Here is a 17,084-nt window from a genome sequence, read left to right as displayed (position 1 = left end):
TCCGGTTTCGGTTTCTTAGGCATTAGGATTCGTTCGCTCGATGGTAGACGGGTACTTTTTTATTTAACCAATCACTATTTGGTCATGACGTATGTAATGGACCGAATCCCGTAGGAAGAAGGACAATCACGTCTTTCACCAAACATTCTCTTTGTTTCGGCTTTAAATCCTCGATCTCAGGAATCGTTGCCAACACGTCTTGTCTTCGTCTACATCCATCTCGACTCTTTGTTTACTGTTGTGCTGTTCCACAAAAGGGACTCAGACAAATGCCACGAGTTTGACGTCATGGCGTCACAGCTCACAGCTGATTGGCCAGTGTGCGGTCTACAACTTCTGAGGTTCTTGCAAACTGTCTACTGTATTCTGATTCCTGAGTTAGTCGCTGGAGAGAAATGAAATTGAGAGGAGGCTCTAGGTGGCACCTGAAAATCAAACTGCTAATATCTTAACAACCAGAATCACACAAACTAAACTTTTTGCAGCACAAACAAAGCACAAATGAATGACTCCATTTTGTGTCATTTTGTTTCATTTTGAAGTTTCCTGGGGGCTGCTGACCCTAATTTGACCTATAAAAGAATCATTAATATCTCAAAAACTAAAGTAGCACAAACAAAACACAAACGAATGACTCGATTTTGAGCATTTTAGAGCATTTTGAAGCGTCCTGAAGGCTGCTGACCCCAATTTAACCTATGAAAGAATTGTTAATATCCCAAAAATTAAAACAGCACAAACTAAACTTTTTGCTGCACAAAACAGCACGAACGACTGACAGTTTCTGTGTAGGTTTGTGTTTGATCGGTGCGACTTCACAGAGGTTTAAACAACTTTCTTGTGTTCAGTATGCGGCCGTGTCCCTCTCAGCTCCTGTGGCATATCTGGCAGCACTCGAGGCAGAACTCCAGACACTCTATGGGCTCACAACAGGACTGGACCAGGACCGAGTGACAGTGGGTGTGACAGCTCAGCTCCTCCACCGGGGGGCCCTGTCCGGAGCAGCAGCAGTGAACGCAGCCCTCCCCGCAACCCAGACACAGAGAGGAGAGTCCCGAAGAACACAGCTCCAGCAGGCCGACGAGCAGAGCCGAGCAGTGACAGAAGAGACACGACAGCAGCAGGTCAAAACACACATCTGAGGACAGGGACAGAGACAAACGTGTCAATCACTGCGTCTCAGACAACATCACAACATTCTGGAGGTCAATATTATTTCTTACAGATGGGGACAGTCAATTCAGTGTTGCTCAACTACAGAGTTTTGTTGGGTCTAGTTAATAATAGAAATAATCAGGTCCCATATTTGAGAATTCATCTTTCTGATATTTCTTGGTAAAGTACAATATAATTCATATGAAAACTGGCTCTTATCCTCATCTGGAAACATGACATCACATTCTACAATCTGAAAACCACCAATATGTTTTAAGGAGGATCATATATTTCACAATTTATTATGATTTTAATTTTACATCAGACACTATTATCTCCAGCTTCATGGACTGTGTTCATGTGACACTGCAGCATTAAAGAGCTCTCTGTGTGTTTCAGCTTCCTGTTATAGGCAACATTTTATGGAGTCAAATAGTTCAAAGAACACTTTTAAAACATCAACCAAAAAAGTATAAATCAAAATACCAAATGAAACAAATTAAAAATAATAATACTAAAATAGAATATATAAGATTGCAAGTAAATTATTTGTGTAATTGTGTAAAATCTCCATCTTTGTCTTTCTCGGTCGTGTTTAGTGCAGTTTTCTTTGGTCTCCTCATTGGACGTTTTGGTGCAGTTTTGGTGGGCGGGGTTTTCATGGGTGCATTCCCATTGGCTCATTTATGTTTGACGGACAGCTGAGCTTGGAGCTCCTGAAGCTGTTGTGACGTTTCCTGTTGAAGTTTTGGTGCTCAGAGCTTTTCTATTATTCAGCATTCTCTGGTGGATGGTTCTTCTGGAACAACATTAATCTGTACAGTGGAAGTCCTGGACAAACTTGTTAGTTTTAGTCGCCAGGACTTCAGCAGGAAACGTCTGGAGCCCCATGCTCAGCTGTCCGTCAACCATAAATGAGCCAATGGGAATTCACCCATGGAAATCCCACTGACCTGTCACATTTGTGCCAAAACTGAGAAAGAAGCGGAATAAAAATAAAATGTTTCCAAAGAGGCAAAGACAGAAATTTTACACAATTACACAAATCTTTTTTTTTTTTTTTTTTTTACTTTTTAGTTTGGTTTGATTTGTTTTATTTGGTATTTTGATTCAGACTTTTTTGCTTGATGTTTTAAAAGCGTCTTTAAACTATTTGACTTCAAATTGATTCCATACATTTTGAGGACTGTTCATTGTTCAAAGATCGGGCAGTTGCAGCATTAAAGGGCCTGTGCCCATTTTTCCCATATATGTGAGTAAAACTTGTATTACCCCAGCACAACCCATGGCTAGTTTTATATGGAGCAGGAGGGCAGGGTTCAGGTTGTTCCACAGTATGGCATTATTAACTTATCCATCACCTTGGAGATAAGCAGGTGACACAACACAACCAGGTTACAGGTCAGATCTGAGAAGAGGCAATCCTGAGTATAGTGAGCAGCGTTTGACGTAAGATGCACCGGATTATAAGGAGCATTAAGCAAAAAAAAAGAACGACACTTGATACTGGTCCATGATCCATCAGCAGATCGTGGTGTAACTCGCCTGGCGTTTCCTCTCTGTCTTGGTGAATGTGTTTTATGAATGTGAAAGTGGGTGGATCATTTAAGTAATAATGTGATAATAATAATTAGAGTAATAATGTGTTTAATGCAGCTTTGACACATTTGTTTACGTTTTACAGTAACTAAAGTTAAAACCACATGACTCATTTGCATAAAGTATAAGCTCTGAAAAAACAGCTCCCTCTTTGTGCGCAGATGCAGTTTATCTTCTGTCGGATTTGCTTCACAAGGCCCCTGACTATGGTTGCAGTAATGCTCCGACAATCCAACAAGAGGTGCGGCTTCGTAGTTTACCAAAGTCATACTAAAACATTTTGACAGATTTTTGAGCGCCGTGTACCACTTAAAATCAGTTCGAGGTCTGTAAACACAACCAGACTGAATACATGAGGCGCACCGGAGAATTTCAGTTTAGAATTTAGAATTTATTTATTTGGAGGATAAGCCCCTTGAGATGTCTTGCCATCTCATTTTCGAGGGGGTCCTCACAACAACAAAAGACAGATACAGTAGGGCACACAGTAGGATAAATACATTTTTAAAAGCATGAAAACAACAAAATCAACACAACCACAAACACACACTCACACACACTTGACTGTCTGACATATAATAAAACAAGTTTGAGGGGAAAAAAAACAAAAAAAACAGAGTTCAAAGATGATCAGAACAAGATGAACAACAAAAATTCAACAAAATGATCAAAAACAATTACATGGGTTATGCAAATATTGAACCAGAGCATTTTTAAACAAAGTTAATGTATGAATCGATGAAGGAAGATTGTTCCAATCAGAAGGAGCTTTATATTTAAATGAGTGTTTTCCTGTTTGTTTTTTGACTCTTGGGACAACAAAAAATATCTGATCTGTGTGATGTAAACTGTAAGAGGATCTGAATGGAATTAAAATTAAATTAAAGGATTTTAAGTGCGCCTTATAGTCCGAAAAATATGGTACGTAGGTTAAACGCCGTGCAGTAGATGTTCTGACCTGGTTTATGTCTAATATCTCTAATCACTGGGCCTGTCCACATTAAACAAAACTGCGACCTGGTTTAACATCTCCTGGAATCAAACTAATGACCTTTAAGTTGGGAGCCTATGCCCCTGATCCACTGCCGACCGACTTCACTAGAGCTCGCTCCTGCCGCCTCCCTCCTGCCGAGCTTCCCACTAACACAAATACACCTGTGCTGCTACTGTTGCAAGTCTACAACGCCGTCAGAACTCTTCAAACACCGGATTAACAACATGATTAACCCTCAATTAATCTCTCATGTGTTTATTTGTTGTGCCAAAAGTTTCCAGAGCTTTGTAGTCATGATCAAATATGAGCGTGTTTACTTAATCACGGCTCGTTCGTTCCTTGGGGAGAGGAAAAAGGCCAATGATCAACACATCTATGCACTAAACTGTCAGCTGATAATTGTACCAAATTAGCCGCACATCAGATTGCATATATTAACCCCGGTGCTGCGCTAAAGTACATGTTTTACAATTGTTATCGTTGCATTGTTTTTCCGGCTTTGGTTTTTCATCCTTGTATGAGGCAGAGGAGTGTGAGAGCTCATGCAAATCGAGCTGTTTTATCCTGTTTACTCAAAGGAAGTAAATGAAGGAAATGGCACTATCCCCTGGGGAGTGGGGTCCGGTGTGTTCGGTGATCCACCCCCCGGTGCACATAACGTATGCTAATGTCTTTGTGCTAGATGAAAACAGCTTATTATTATTATATGATGCTTCTGTATTGATTTAATGCCTCACTTCAGGGAGAACAACACGGGTACAGTGGTAAACAACGAGTGGCCCTCACACTTTGATAAAACTAGAACAAAGTGCACATTCAAAGTCTCACACAGACAAACTTTACAAAGACTAATTTGGTCAAAACAAGATTCACTTCAACTTGTATTTGTTAAGTTTTTATTTGGTCCAATTTTCAACATTTTCCTGCCTCCAGCACTGAGCAGGAGGCCAGGGCAGAACTCTACAAGAATTCAACTGTTCAAATACACATGTTTTGTTTTGTTTATGGTTAATATGTCTGTAATTACTGGGCCTATCCACATTAAACCTAAACTCATAAAGTTCAACTTTATCTCTGTCAGTACAAGTGAACAAAAGTGCAATTATTTTTCACAATAGCTTCAGAGAGTGATGCCATTATTCAACACCAAAGACACTGGGAGGATTTTCAAAAGAGCTGAGTTTGTGGGAACAAACCCTAACAAATAATAATGACTGTTCAGAGCTGTAAACAACTGCAGGAGCATCAACAAGAACCCTGATCATTTCAGACATGTTTATACAGCTCGAAACTACAGGTACAAGAGTTTTCTACAAAAATACAGCATATTTTGCTCTTTGCAGACGACATTCTGTTCATATTTAAGTAAGTAATTTAATAATATATAATAATTTTATTATCTAATCCAGGGGTGTCAATCATATGGCCCAGGGGCAGGATCCGGCCCTCCGAGACCTTTAATCTGGCCCTCGTCTGATTTTCTACTAAAATATTTGAATTATATTTCTATAAAAATTAAATTATATATTATATATATATATATATATATATATATATATATATATATATATATATATATTATATATATATATATATATATAATTTATTTATTTATTTATTTTATTTTCTGCGGTGCTGAGCAGAGCAGCGTCTCCAGTGTCTCTGTACGTGGCCCCTCCCACCAGAGCAGCACAAATGAAGACTTGTCTCTTTCCAAACGCTCTTAAAGGACGATCGTTTTGACTGTTGACCGTGACACCCTCATCAGAAAAATGTCCAACATGAGAAAAGTGGAGCCGAGTGCAGGATTTTCAAAGAAAAAATTGACTTATTCCAATTTACATACAAGTTCATATTAAAACATTGTTTTGAAATACAATTTTCCTTAAAGTTTCAGGTTGTTCATAATATTATATTTTATTAAAGAAAGAGTTCATCAGTTAAAAAAGATTTCTGTAATAGATTTGTGTTTCTCTGCACAAATATTTGAACTTAGTGTTATTTTTGGGGTTTATATGACATGAGTTTTCTGATCCGGCCTCTTTGGGATCAAAGTAGGTTGGATACAGGCTCCCGGACTAAAATGAGTTTGACACTCCTGATTTAATCTATTAAATTACTGCCTTTGCAATTTGATAATTGTGGCAACTCAAATTTTAATTCAGTTGCGATGTATTGTGCAGTCTTATGGCAAGCTGTCTTACTCTATATGTTCCAAATACACCTGCTCATACACACCCACACAGGCCCATATATATACACTATATATACACACATACACCCAGATCTCTGCTGTGTCCCTGGTCTTTATTTTTACCTCCTGAAGTGAATGCAGTGCCCAGTGTGTGTGTGTGTGTGTGTGTGCGTGTGTGTGTGTGTGTGTGTGTGTGTGTGTGTGTGTGTGTGTGTGAGCGTGTTTGTGTGTGTGTGTGTGTGTGTGTGTGTGTGTGTGTGTGTGTGTGTGTGTGTGTGTGTGTGTGTGTGTGTGTGTGTGTGTGTGTGTGTGTGTGTGTGTGTGTGTGTGTGTGTGTGTGTGTGTGTGTGTGTGTGTGTGTGTGTGTGTGTGTGTGACACGGTGGTGAGGTGAGTGAGCCGAACACTGTCCCACAGGTTTAATAATAGTTGACATGTTTCCTCGTCTCAGTGGGACCAGGCTTTTTTGACGAGGTTCTGTGAGTCTCACCCTGAACTGAATAAGAGCTGCAGAGTCATTTGAATTAAACCTGGACAATATTTCACAGTATTTAGACTCTTCACTGTTCTCATGTCAAAGTCACATACCAAACAAAAAGGGAAAAGGAATCGTTGTATGTAGCCAATGTTTTTGACCAAATGTTACGGATTTATTTTTTTTTTTATGTGTATTTTGATCAAATAAAATGATGATTGCAGATGATAAAATAGCCATAATTTTAGATTAAATGAAACTATAAATACAGCGGTAGCCAGATCTTCACTAAACAACATAACAGCCTAGATATTGTGTGGAGGGAAGTGGGATTCAAGGTGAGTTTTCTCTGACCTCTGGCTTTACAGACTTCAGTGAGTTGCATACCTCTGTTAGTATTGGCAGCAGGTTGGTTCAGATGGGCTGTGCTGTCTGCTTTGCTGCGACTCTTCTTGCTGTTTTTGCTGTGGACAGACACACTAGAGCCGCCTGCTCCCCTCAGGTGTTTGTGCTCTGGGATCTGCAGCCCGCACTGGGGACAGCTCGGTCTGCTTTTGGACTGGGACTGGGAGCTCTGGTGTTTTTGGGGTTCCTTTACAGTGACCGCAGAGTGAACCGGGACAGCAGCAGGGAGAGGCTGGGCTAAAGGAGAACACAAGACCAGACAAGAGTGTGAGGAAGAAAAGGGATCTGAAATGCCTCCAAGTCATTAAACGCTTAACATACATACTGTATTTTCCACATTATAGGGCGCACTTATAAGCCTTTAATTTCATCAAAAAATGACTGCACGCCTTATAATCCAGAGCACCTTCTATATGAATTTATTCATGTGTCTTTAGTAAACTACAAGGCCGCACCACTTGCACCATTACGGCTCCTGTAGTCACGAGCATCGCAGACACTGTTGGGCAAGTTACTTTAAAATATTTAATGTTTTATTTATGACTTTTTACTGTCATTTCAAAGTAATTAGTTACATTACAATATTACTGCATTTAAAATGTAAGGCATTACACGACTATTGCAGCACTTTCAAGTTACTCTCACCAAAATAACTGTGAAGATGCTGAACTTTTGTGCCGTATATGGACTAAACCAGGACTAAACCAGGACTAAACCAGGACTAAACCAGGACTGACCAGGACAAAACCAGGACTAAACCAGGACTAAACTAGGACTAAACCAGAGCTGAACCAGGACTAACCCAGGCCTAAACCAGGTCTAAACCAGGACCAAACCAGGACTAATCTTGGACTAGAACTTGGAATCTAGGACCGCCCCTGAGAGAACCACGAGTCCATGGAACAGGATGTCTGCAAGGCATCGCCCAGTGGAACGCAGAGTTCTGTGTCGGTCCTTTCGCTCACGGTTACTTGACGATCTATGCGGGCGCGTCTTGAGCCTTTCACCTTTGTTGATATCGCGGTAATGTTAGTGAATTTGTATGAAGAAAAGCCCACCACTTCAATCCATGTTAAAAATGCACTGTAATGCACATTACTGACATTTGTACCGAGTCAAATGTTACTATTTTTTTCCATGCATTACAGCAAAAAGCAACGCATTACAGTAATTTGTTACAAATTTTTATAACGCGTTACTCCCAACACTGATTGTGGAGTAATACATACTGTGATTCCTTTTAATATCAAAATGCACCTGTCAAGAGACATGCTGCAAGCTGTGTGGGAGCAGTGGATTGAGAGAAGGAGAACACACATTCACCAAGACAGAGAGACAGCGCCGAGCCACTTACACCACGATCTGCCAACAGATCGAGGACGCCTGGACTAAGGATCAGTATCAACTGTGGTCCGAGCTTTCACCAAGACCAGAATCATCACTGAACTGAACTCCAGGGAACAGTAACCACACTGACTCGGATCATGACGAGAGGGATGTGGACGTGCTGGACGCCGGAATCACCCAACTGTTTGAACAATTATGACTTATTGTGAATACTCTAACAATTTAGCGTCTCAAACAGTATTTTTTTTACACGTTACAATTGAACAAAGTTGAGAGTTATTGTGAACACATTAAATAGTCCGGTGTGGTTTATATGTGAAAAAAGTTTGAAAATAGACCATTCAGTGACAGTGCATCTTATAATCCAGAGCCCCTATAGTGTGGAAAATACGGTAACCATAAGCCTGCAGTGTCTCGGAAAAATAGGCTAGTGATTTTAATTCTGGTTGACAGTTTGTTAAAAAATATACATTCATATTATTTTTTTAATTGTATAGATCACAACAGTCAGGACAGGTCAGAATTCTACGGTGCAGTTGACTGTTCATGGATCTGTCCAGTTGCAGATTATTCGACTTGTTTATGGTGAATATTTCTGTATTTACTGGGCCTATCCCATAGAACCATGGCCGACTCAAAACAAAGTTCAGTGCACCACTTTGCTTGGGGTTCTCTCTCTGAAGTCCAAAATTAGTCCTGGTTTAGACCTGGTTTAGTCCTGACCCACCTGTGTGTAATTACTACCCGCTGGTAATACGCAAAATGCATTCATACGCTGTAAAAAAAAAAAAAAAAAAAGCACGCAAAATTGCACACACAAAAAAATCCGTGAAACAGCGAGACCGCGAAAGGTGAACTGTGATATAGTGAGGGACGATTGTATTGCAGTTATTTGTAACATTTGCTTTTTCATATCATATTTGCTCACATTAATTATCTTAACCACAAGTTACAATTACACCAGCCCTCTGCAGAAAACAGTACTGCCCCACGGAACAGTTGTAATGTTGTAATGATAATTCTAAAAGCCCGTGGGATACATGGTTCAACATTGTGCTTTCTCAACTCACTTGTGGGTTATAAATGTTGTTGCTTTTTTCAAGCATGGTTTTGCTACAAATGGGTTGGGGACACAGGGGACACAGAGGACTGTCCTGGGTAAATAGTGTCGTCTGGTCACTCTATCTCAGCCCCCCTGTGAGGAGGTGTTGTCTCTGTGCAGCAGTCATCACACGGGACTCACAGCTGATGAGGTCAGGGTCGATGGCATTTCCTCCACAATCAGGGACTGGCTCAGGAAGTCGCTCGGACTTTAACCTCAGACTGCCTTCAGAAGCAAAAAGAAATATGAGCTCACAATCATACACAGGCCATTTACACTCTAGGCCACGTAAAGCATGTTTGTACGACTGAACAGCTGCAATCTGAAGTGGTGCAATCATCAAATTATCAAAACAAAGACTGAAATTATTTGGGTAACTGAATGTCCTCAACCAACAAAATATCCTGTCATCATATGGAAATGTTATCGTCATGTTTAGCCCTCTACATGCATGTTATAAATTGGGCTTTTCAAATGTGAACTGTAAATTGAAACCTGATTTTAAAACATTAATCATCAATCTAATTAAAAGTTTCCCAAAAATGATGCTGCCCTAATGTTGCACTTTATGCACACACGACACACTCCAGACAGTCATTCAGACTGTACATGGAAATGCAAACATAAAATAAATAATAAAATCACATTTTAAGTTGATTTTTTACAACTCTAGTTATTTTTTACTAATACAGCACTGCACATGCATTTATACTCAGTACCAAAAGAAAGTAAAGGACAAAATATATAAAGTGTATTCTGTGTTTCCAACAGGTTTTCTATTCATTTTATTCAGTGTTTTGGTGGATACTGTGTACATGTCACTCTTATTCTACTGCCTCCATTAATAAAAAAGCTCTAGTTATTATGACAATATGAAGCACAAAATGCGTCAGAGCATAAATAAATAATAAATAAAACAACAATAAGAGTGTAATATAAAACTTGCCTTCAGTTTTGTCGATGTGTGCCTTCAGTCCATTGGTGGGGATGTGTCGTCCTGGGACCATCTCTAACTCTCATTTTGGCTCATGTTGTATAGTCATGTGTGTTTCAGTAGTTCCTCTGTCCCACTGCCCCGGGACCGTCCACAATACAGAGGCCAGGAAACCTCCACCCAAAACTCCTGAGTCACCGCCTGCTGACTGCGAACTGGACATGGCTGTTGTGTGTTTGATGATCAAAATACCTCCTCCTCCTCCTCCTCCTCTCTCCTGGTCCCTGTGTTGGCTGTTCAAAGTGTGATAAGGGCCGCTGCCCTGGAGCGCCCTGTTTTGTGTCTCTAACACACCACAGACACATGTCACATCTGTGTGTGAGGACACAGTAATGTATGCAGCTTTACACAAACACTTATTAGAGGAAATGAATATGACGGAGGTTTACGGGACATCACAGCACGCTGCAGACCAGTGTACAGAATAAAATAACTCATGATACTCGAGGCTCTTTACAGAGAATTCTTCATTCACTCCATATATGATGGTGAGATACTGTAGTCACAGCTGCCCTGGGGCAGACTGAAGGCTGCCGATCTGACTAGTCTCAACCCTCACACACCACATTCATACTTGACAACGTGGGTGAAGTGTCTTGTCTAAGGACACAACAACAGTTTCCACTAGACCCTGCTGCCTCACTGTGGCACTCGGTTTTCAGACTGTAGAATGTGGTGATGTCAGACTCCTGGATGGGGCAGGAGTCTGTGTTCTCTATACACTGTATTACATTTACCATGAAATATCCAGAGGGTAAATTCACAAATGTTGACTGTGATCTGTGAGATCACTGATCTGTCAGTGACTAAACCCCAGAACTCACTGTATTAAAACAAAAAACTGCATTTTAACAATATTCACCTGTATGAAATATTATTGGACTATAGAATGTTGTGATGTCGTCTGAAATGCAGCTATTCCCCACACACCCCACACAAAATATGGTTTTATATTCAACTGTAATTGTAAATCTATCACATAATAATAATAATAATAATAATAATAATAATAATAATAATAATAATAATGCATCAGTTTTATATATAATTTTATAGACACTCAAAGGCACTTTACAGATCATTAGTTATTTGCTCCACAGCTCCTATTCTAAGCACAACTGCCTTGGAGCAGACTGAGAGAAGTGAGGCTGCCAATCTGCACCATTGGCCCTTCTGATCTCCACCATCACACACGCACACACACACACACACACACACACACAAACACACACACACAGACATGCACATACACACACACACACACACACACCACTACTGACCAGACCCAGCCTGCTGAGCTTCAGAGATCTGATGGGATCAGGCTTTAAAAAGCCGATATAGAACATGTTTATACAAATATAGTGATTAGCATTTATCTTTTATCGATGTATTTCACATGAGCAGGAAGATCCTTTGGAATCTTACTTCATAGGATAATTGTGGTCATTATGTTCCACACATTACATTAGCTCTTCTCTCTTCCAGTGGTCTCTCATCGAGGTTTAGAAGAGTTTGAATCCAGGACTATTTGAACCAAGCCTCCCAGGTGAGAGGTGAGGTGAACATTTGACATAAAAAAGCAAAACAAAACACATACGCAGTAACTGTAATAATTGTTAATTGCTGATCATTCTTCTGCAATTCTTTAGGCCCTGGGATTATTCAAAGCATTAAATGACACTGAGTGTGCTCTTTATTTTCTATAGTGCTCGTTCTGTTTGGTGTGTGGTACAGACAGGAGGCTTGGTGCTTTAACACACTGTTGACTGTCAAAATATCCAGATGAAAAAAACAACATGTCCGCCTCATAGTGAGTACACTTCACTTCAAAGCGGCGCAGAAGTGACAGCGCTGAAGCTGTGGAGCTCGGAGATAACTCCAGTCGATAAACAAGACAATCAGCGGAAGGCGTCATAATGGTGTGACGGCCAATCAAAGCGCTCCCCCCGAGCCAAAGCTAAAGTCCTTATCAGGCACGACAATTACTGACATTAGTCAAAACAAGCATCGAGGAGCCAGCACTTTGTTCTGCGTTTGAGAGAGAAGCCCCAGTAACAGCTCCACTTTGGGCTGTGTGTCAGAGCCAGCGCAGGTGCCACCACATGTGTTGTTTTTTTTTTTTGTTTTTTTTTAACAGGAGTACAGTTTTATTTAGTGTGGGAGATATGGACAAAAAGAATAATATATAATACATTTTATTTATAGCTCTATATACAAATGCATTAAAAACAAGTCATATATTTGGAGTATCCCAATAAGGCAAAGCAATTTTATGTAAATATACAGTAGCAGAATGTACAAAAACATGTCTTTAAAAGTATTAGGTTTAAGTATCAGACACTGGCTGTGGTTACACAAACTCTCAAAATCAAATTATTATCTGATTTATTAGGTTAAAAGAATATTGAAATGTCATGCCAAATCATCTCTGATTGTGATCATTTGCATGTCATTTAAATCATCTTAAAGGTCCAGAAATCAGACAATAATCAGATTTTGATGTGAACGTGACTGCGGACAAATTTGTAATGACCGTAATGACTGAATTACTCACAAAACTTAAGACTTATCACTTTATCCTTCATTGGGAAATTTACAACATACTTTTATTTCTCAGTTTTCATTGCAATTGCTCTTTTTGTAGCATTAATAATTATATTCAAATGTGGAATATTTTCAGAACTACATTGACAATATTATTATTTCAATAATCAATTACATATAGTTTAGGAAAGGCCACATGGGGGTTAAATCACAGTGTAGATTTGCAGATGGTTAACTGCAATAATTTACTACAACAAACTACAAGCTACAAATATCCACACTACTGTCTCTTAGATGCTTGTGAAATAGACCAATGTGAAAGATGTAACTGTGTGGACATTATTTGGTGACAATGGTCATTGTATCAAATCATATTTTCCAGACCCACTGCTGTGTCTTTTAAAACAATGTCCTTCCTTTTCCTTGTGCAAATAGATGGAATAATAATAATAGTAGAGATGAGTTCAGTGGTTTATTTGAGTCACTGCATTGTCCCACATGGAAACAGGAACGGCACGTGCCTGTTACAAAAATATAAAAACATGAGCTCTTGGTCTTTTAGCTGTAGTGGAAACGTTTTGTGTAATGTGTAGAGTTGTGTCGGATCAAGTCACTGTATTATTTTGCAGTGAGTCTCTTAAATAATGTACAAAAAGAGCGCATTTTAGCTGAGATTCACTTCATAAATATAGAAGTAGTGTAGTGTGATATGTGTGTGGACACTGTAAACCTGAACGATCAGAGTAATTAAATTAAGTTGTGTATACTCAAAGTTTTAGAAATAGTCCTACTAACTTAATCATGTCAAGTTGCTGTAACATGTTCTTTTTGAGTAATTTTAACTCTTTTTTTTATTTTTTATTAAAGTGAACTAATGTGGATATAAGTGAGATTAACTTAAAAACATAGATGAGGTACAACTTAGTAGAATGAAGTAATTAACAAAATAATATGTAATGTGTGTTTAATGTACTATGTCTATACTATAATGTATGTATGTATTACTGAACTGTATACATATTATATAATATTGATTAGACTAGTAAACCTCCTGATTTTCACATCCCTGAGTTTAAATCCCCCTTCTAGGGTGTGTATGATCTAATATATGTATAATGTGTTTATATGTATAATGTCATGTGTTTATAGTATAATGTATGTATACTATAATGTGTTTATAGTAGAATATATGTATACTATGATGTATGATTGACTGTGTGTAGTTTACATTCAGTTGGGGAGCTCCACTGGTAAATCCCCTGACATTCACATGAGGGACCTGGGTTCTAATCCCCCTCCTACAGTGTGTATAATGTGTGTATATTATGATGTGTCTATTTGTAGTCTATAATGTGTGTAGATATCAGAGGTGGGACTTGCAAGTCGTGACTTGGACTCAAGTCAAACTTGAGTCACTATTTTTAGGACTTGAGACTTGACTTGATAAAATGGACTAAAAGTCCCAAGGACTCAACTTGGACTTGCAGGTCAATGACTTGGGACTTGACACGGACTTGAGACCTGTGACTTGAGAAGCGCTTTTAAATCTGACTTCGTTCTATTCTGATTCACTCTAAGATCTTCTCAAGACATTTAAAAAGGAAAAATTTGCATTTCTACAACTCTTATATAAATACATGTAGTTAATATGATGAAGTGAGATTCAGGAGCAGGACCACGCCTCAGCCGCCCTCTCCTCTCACCAGCGAACCACAACTCACCTCCACCACACCTCGAATTTCCCAGAAGCCTATATGTAGCAGCCTTTCCCATCATCCCAGTTTGTCTGGGCTAACTGGACCCCACCCTCCCATCCCCAATTTTGTCTTTCAATCATAAGACCCCTGCAAGGGGGGTCCTGTTCTGGCTGGGCCAATTGAAGATTGAGACGGAGTCCCCACCTAAAGTCTCAACCCAGCCATCTCTGCCCCGCCTCGTACATTATCAATAAACTTCTTCACACTATGTCGTTGTTGGTGTGGTCCTAGCTAATGAATTATATAAATATACTAAGACTTTATAAGTACAATTGAGTTTAAAATTCATACAAATTACAAAAAATAAAGCTACATTTGGTACTTTAAAGACTTGAAATGACTTGAAGCTCAAAACAGACGACTTGGACTTGACTTGGACTTATGGGCCAGTGACTCGAGACTCAAATTGAACGTGCCTGTATTTGACTTGGGACTTGACTCGGACTTGAGGTCAAAGACTCGAGACTTACTTGAGACTTGCAAAACGACGACTTGGTCCCACCTCTAGATACAACTGGATGTACTGGACTGTGTGAACAAAATCATGAACTACATACAAACTGAAAATGTAATTATTCCAGTGGTCTGAAAACTAACTGCAAATATCTGAGTTAAGCTAAATGAGCACTTTTAATTCAGCTGTTATCAAAAGGTACAAGTATCAAGTCCAACCTTTAAAGTTCTAGAAAATTGTGACTTTTAAGTTCATCAGCTTAATATAAATGAGGCAATTGATTTCCTCATTTTTGTTGAGTTCTGGTAACTTATTTGGATTTACAGTGTATGAACCAATTCACTCTATGATTTAACTGACAATAAAACTTATAGACCACTACAAATTAGTGAGTATTTTGCGACATTTATTTATGCCATTTATTATGAGTAAACGAGTAACAGATTTACAATGAACAAATTCACTTTCTGGCATATTTTATCTACACAGAGATGTAAAACACTATTTGTTTATTAAAGCTGGGGTCGCTGAATTTCAAACTGTGAAAGGCGAATTCTCAACTTTTTTCCAATATTGATATTAGGGAACAAACTACATTTGCAATAAAGGTTTGGGACCCCAGATTTAACTAAGTAAAAACACAGAGAAACGTGATTTTAAAATGATGAAACACAGTAATTGTTCATAAAATAATAAAAAAAATAATTGTAAACATTTTCTTGGATCCATATGATGACACAGACAGGACACTGTAGGACACCATGGACTAAACACTTCCATACAATAATGACCACAGTGAACAAAAGATATATGGCTTTTCTCTCTACACAATACATTTCATTTAGATGCACATTTTTATGAAACTGATGTAGCCTTAACTTGGAACATATAATATTTAAACATAAAACAATACAAAAAACACTTTGACTATAAGCGGTGTTAGAACATGTGCTTGTTACAGCTCAGCCTTTGTGAACTCGAAATCTAAACTTAAATCATTCAAGGTCAACAAAGGGGTCATCGATGTCAGTAGTTTTGAAATGCATTTCTGACAACAGCGAATCTTGATCTGTGGAGTTGAGTGTCCTGGAAAGAACATATTGCCATTAGAAGAGAGGCCAAGAAGATGATTTGGTTTATTGATGACTGATACTGAGGCTCAAGTGGAGGAGTTCAAGTATCTCAGGGTCTTGTTCATGAGTGAGGGGAGGATGGAGCATGGGATTGACAGGTGGATCGGTGCAGTGTCTTCAGTGCTGTGGTGATTTTATCGGACTGTTGTGGTGAAGAGGGAGCTGAGCTGAAAAACAAAGCTCTCGATTTACTGGTCAATCTATGTTCCTCCCCTCACCTATGGTCATGAGCTCTGGGTAATGACTGAAAGGACAAGATCGTGGATACAAGCGGCCAAAGTGGGTTTCCTCCGCAGGGTGGCTGGGTGCTCCCTCAGAGATAGGGTGAGGAGGTCAGTCACATGGGATGAGCTCGGAGTAGAGCCGCTGCTCCTCCACATTGAGAGGAGCAGTTAAGGTGGCTCAGGCATCTGATCCGGATGCCTCCTGGACGCCTCTATCGGGAGATGTTCTGGGCATGTCCCACTGGGAGGAGGCCCCGGGGAAGACCCAGGACACGCTGGAGGGACTATGTCTCTGGGCTGGCCTGGGAACACCTCAGGATCCCCCCGAAGGAGCTGGAGGAAGTGTCTGGGGTGAAGGTAGTCTGGGAGTCTCTGCTTAGACTGCTGCTCCTGCAACCCGGCCCCAGATAAGTGGAAGAAAATGGACCGGTGATAACTGATAATTATTTATGTTCTTGTTTGTTTATGTTTAAATTATACTTACTATACTGTTTATGTGCTTATGTTTGTTTATTAACACATCACGTCACAAAATTGTGTTAAATTCCAGTATCACCAAAACTGCATGGTGCTACACAACAAACAATATTATACCTCATAATAGATCATTCACTTTAATTATCTACACATTAATTAGCCTTAATAAAGCACGAACAAAGATTTATTTCATAATGAACAAATAGTTAATTAAGAATAATTGAGGCTTAA

At 39.3% G+C, this 17,084-nt stretch overlaps 1 protein-coding gene across 1 annotated transcript; it reads right to left on the bottom strand.

Annotated features, from left to right (window-relative positions):
* Positions 1–761: 761 nt before the first annotated feature.
* LOC110164311 (myoD family inhibitor domain-containing protein-like) lies at positions 762–10,402 on the bottom strand. Its single transcript, XM_055155686.1, has 4 exons — positions 10,213–10,402; positions 9,412–9,491; positions 6,804–7,058; positions 762–1,138 (listed from the first exon to the last, which is right to left on the bottom strand). Exons 1-4 carry the CDS (start codon positions 10,275–10,277, stop codon positions 867–869), a joined length of 672 nt encoding a protein of 223 aa, XP_055011661.1. The 5' UTR covers positions 10,278–10,402; the 3' UTR covers positions 762–866.
* Positions 10,403–17,084: the final 6,682 nt, after the last annotated feature.

This window comes from Boleophthalmus pectinirostris, unplaced genomic scaffold (assembly GCF_026225935.1).
Source record: "Boleophthalmus pectinirostris isolate CB_2022bp ecotype Guang Dong unplaced genomic scaffold, ASM2622593v1 HiC_scaffold_2, whole genome shotgun sequence".
Classification (NCBI taxonomy): Eukaryota; Metazoa; Chordata; class Actinopteri; order Gobiiformes; family Gobiidae; genus Boleophthalmus; species Boleophthalmus pectinirostris.
Note: the sequence above shows the minus strand (reverse complement) of the source record. Positions and strands in the feature narration are given on the sequence as shown.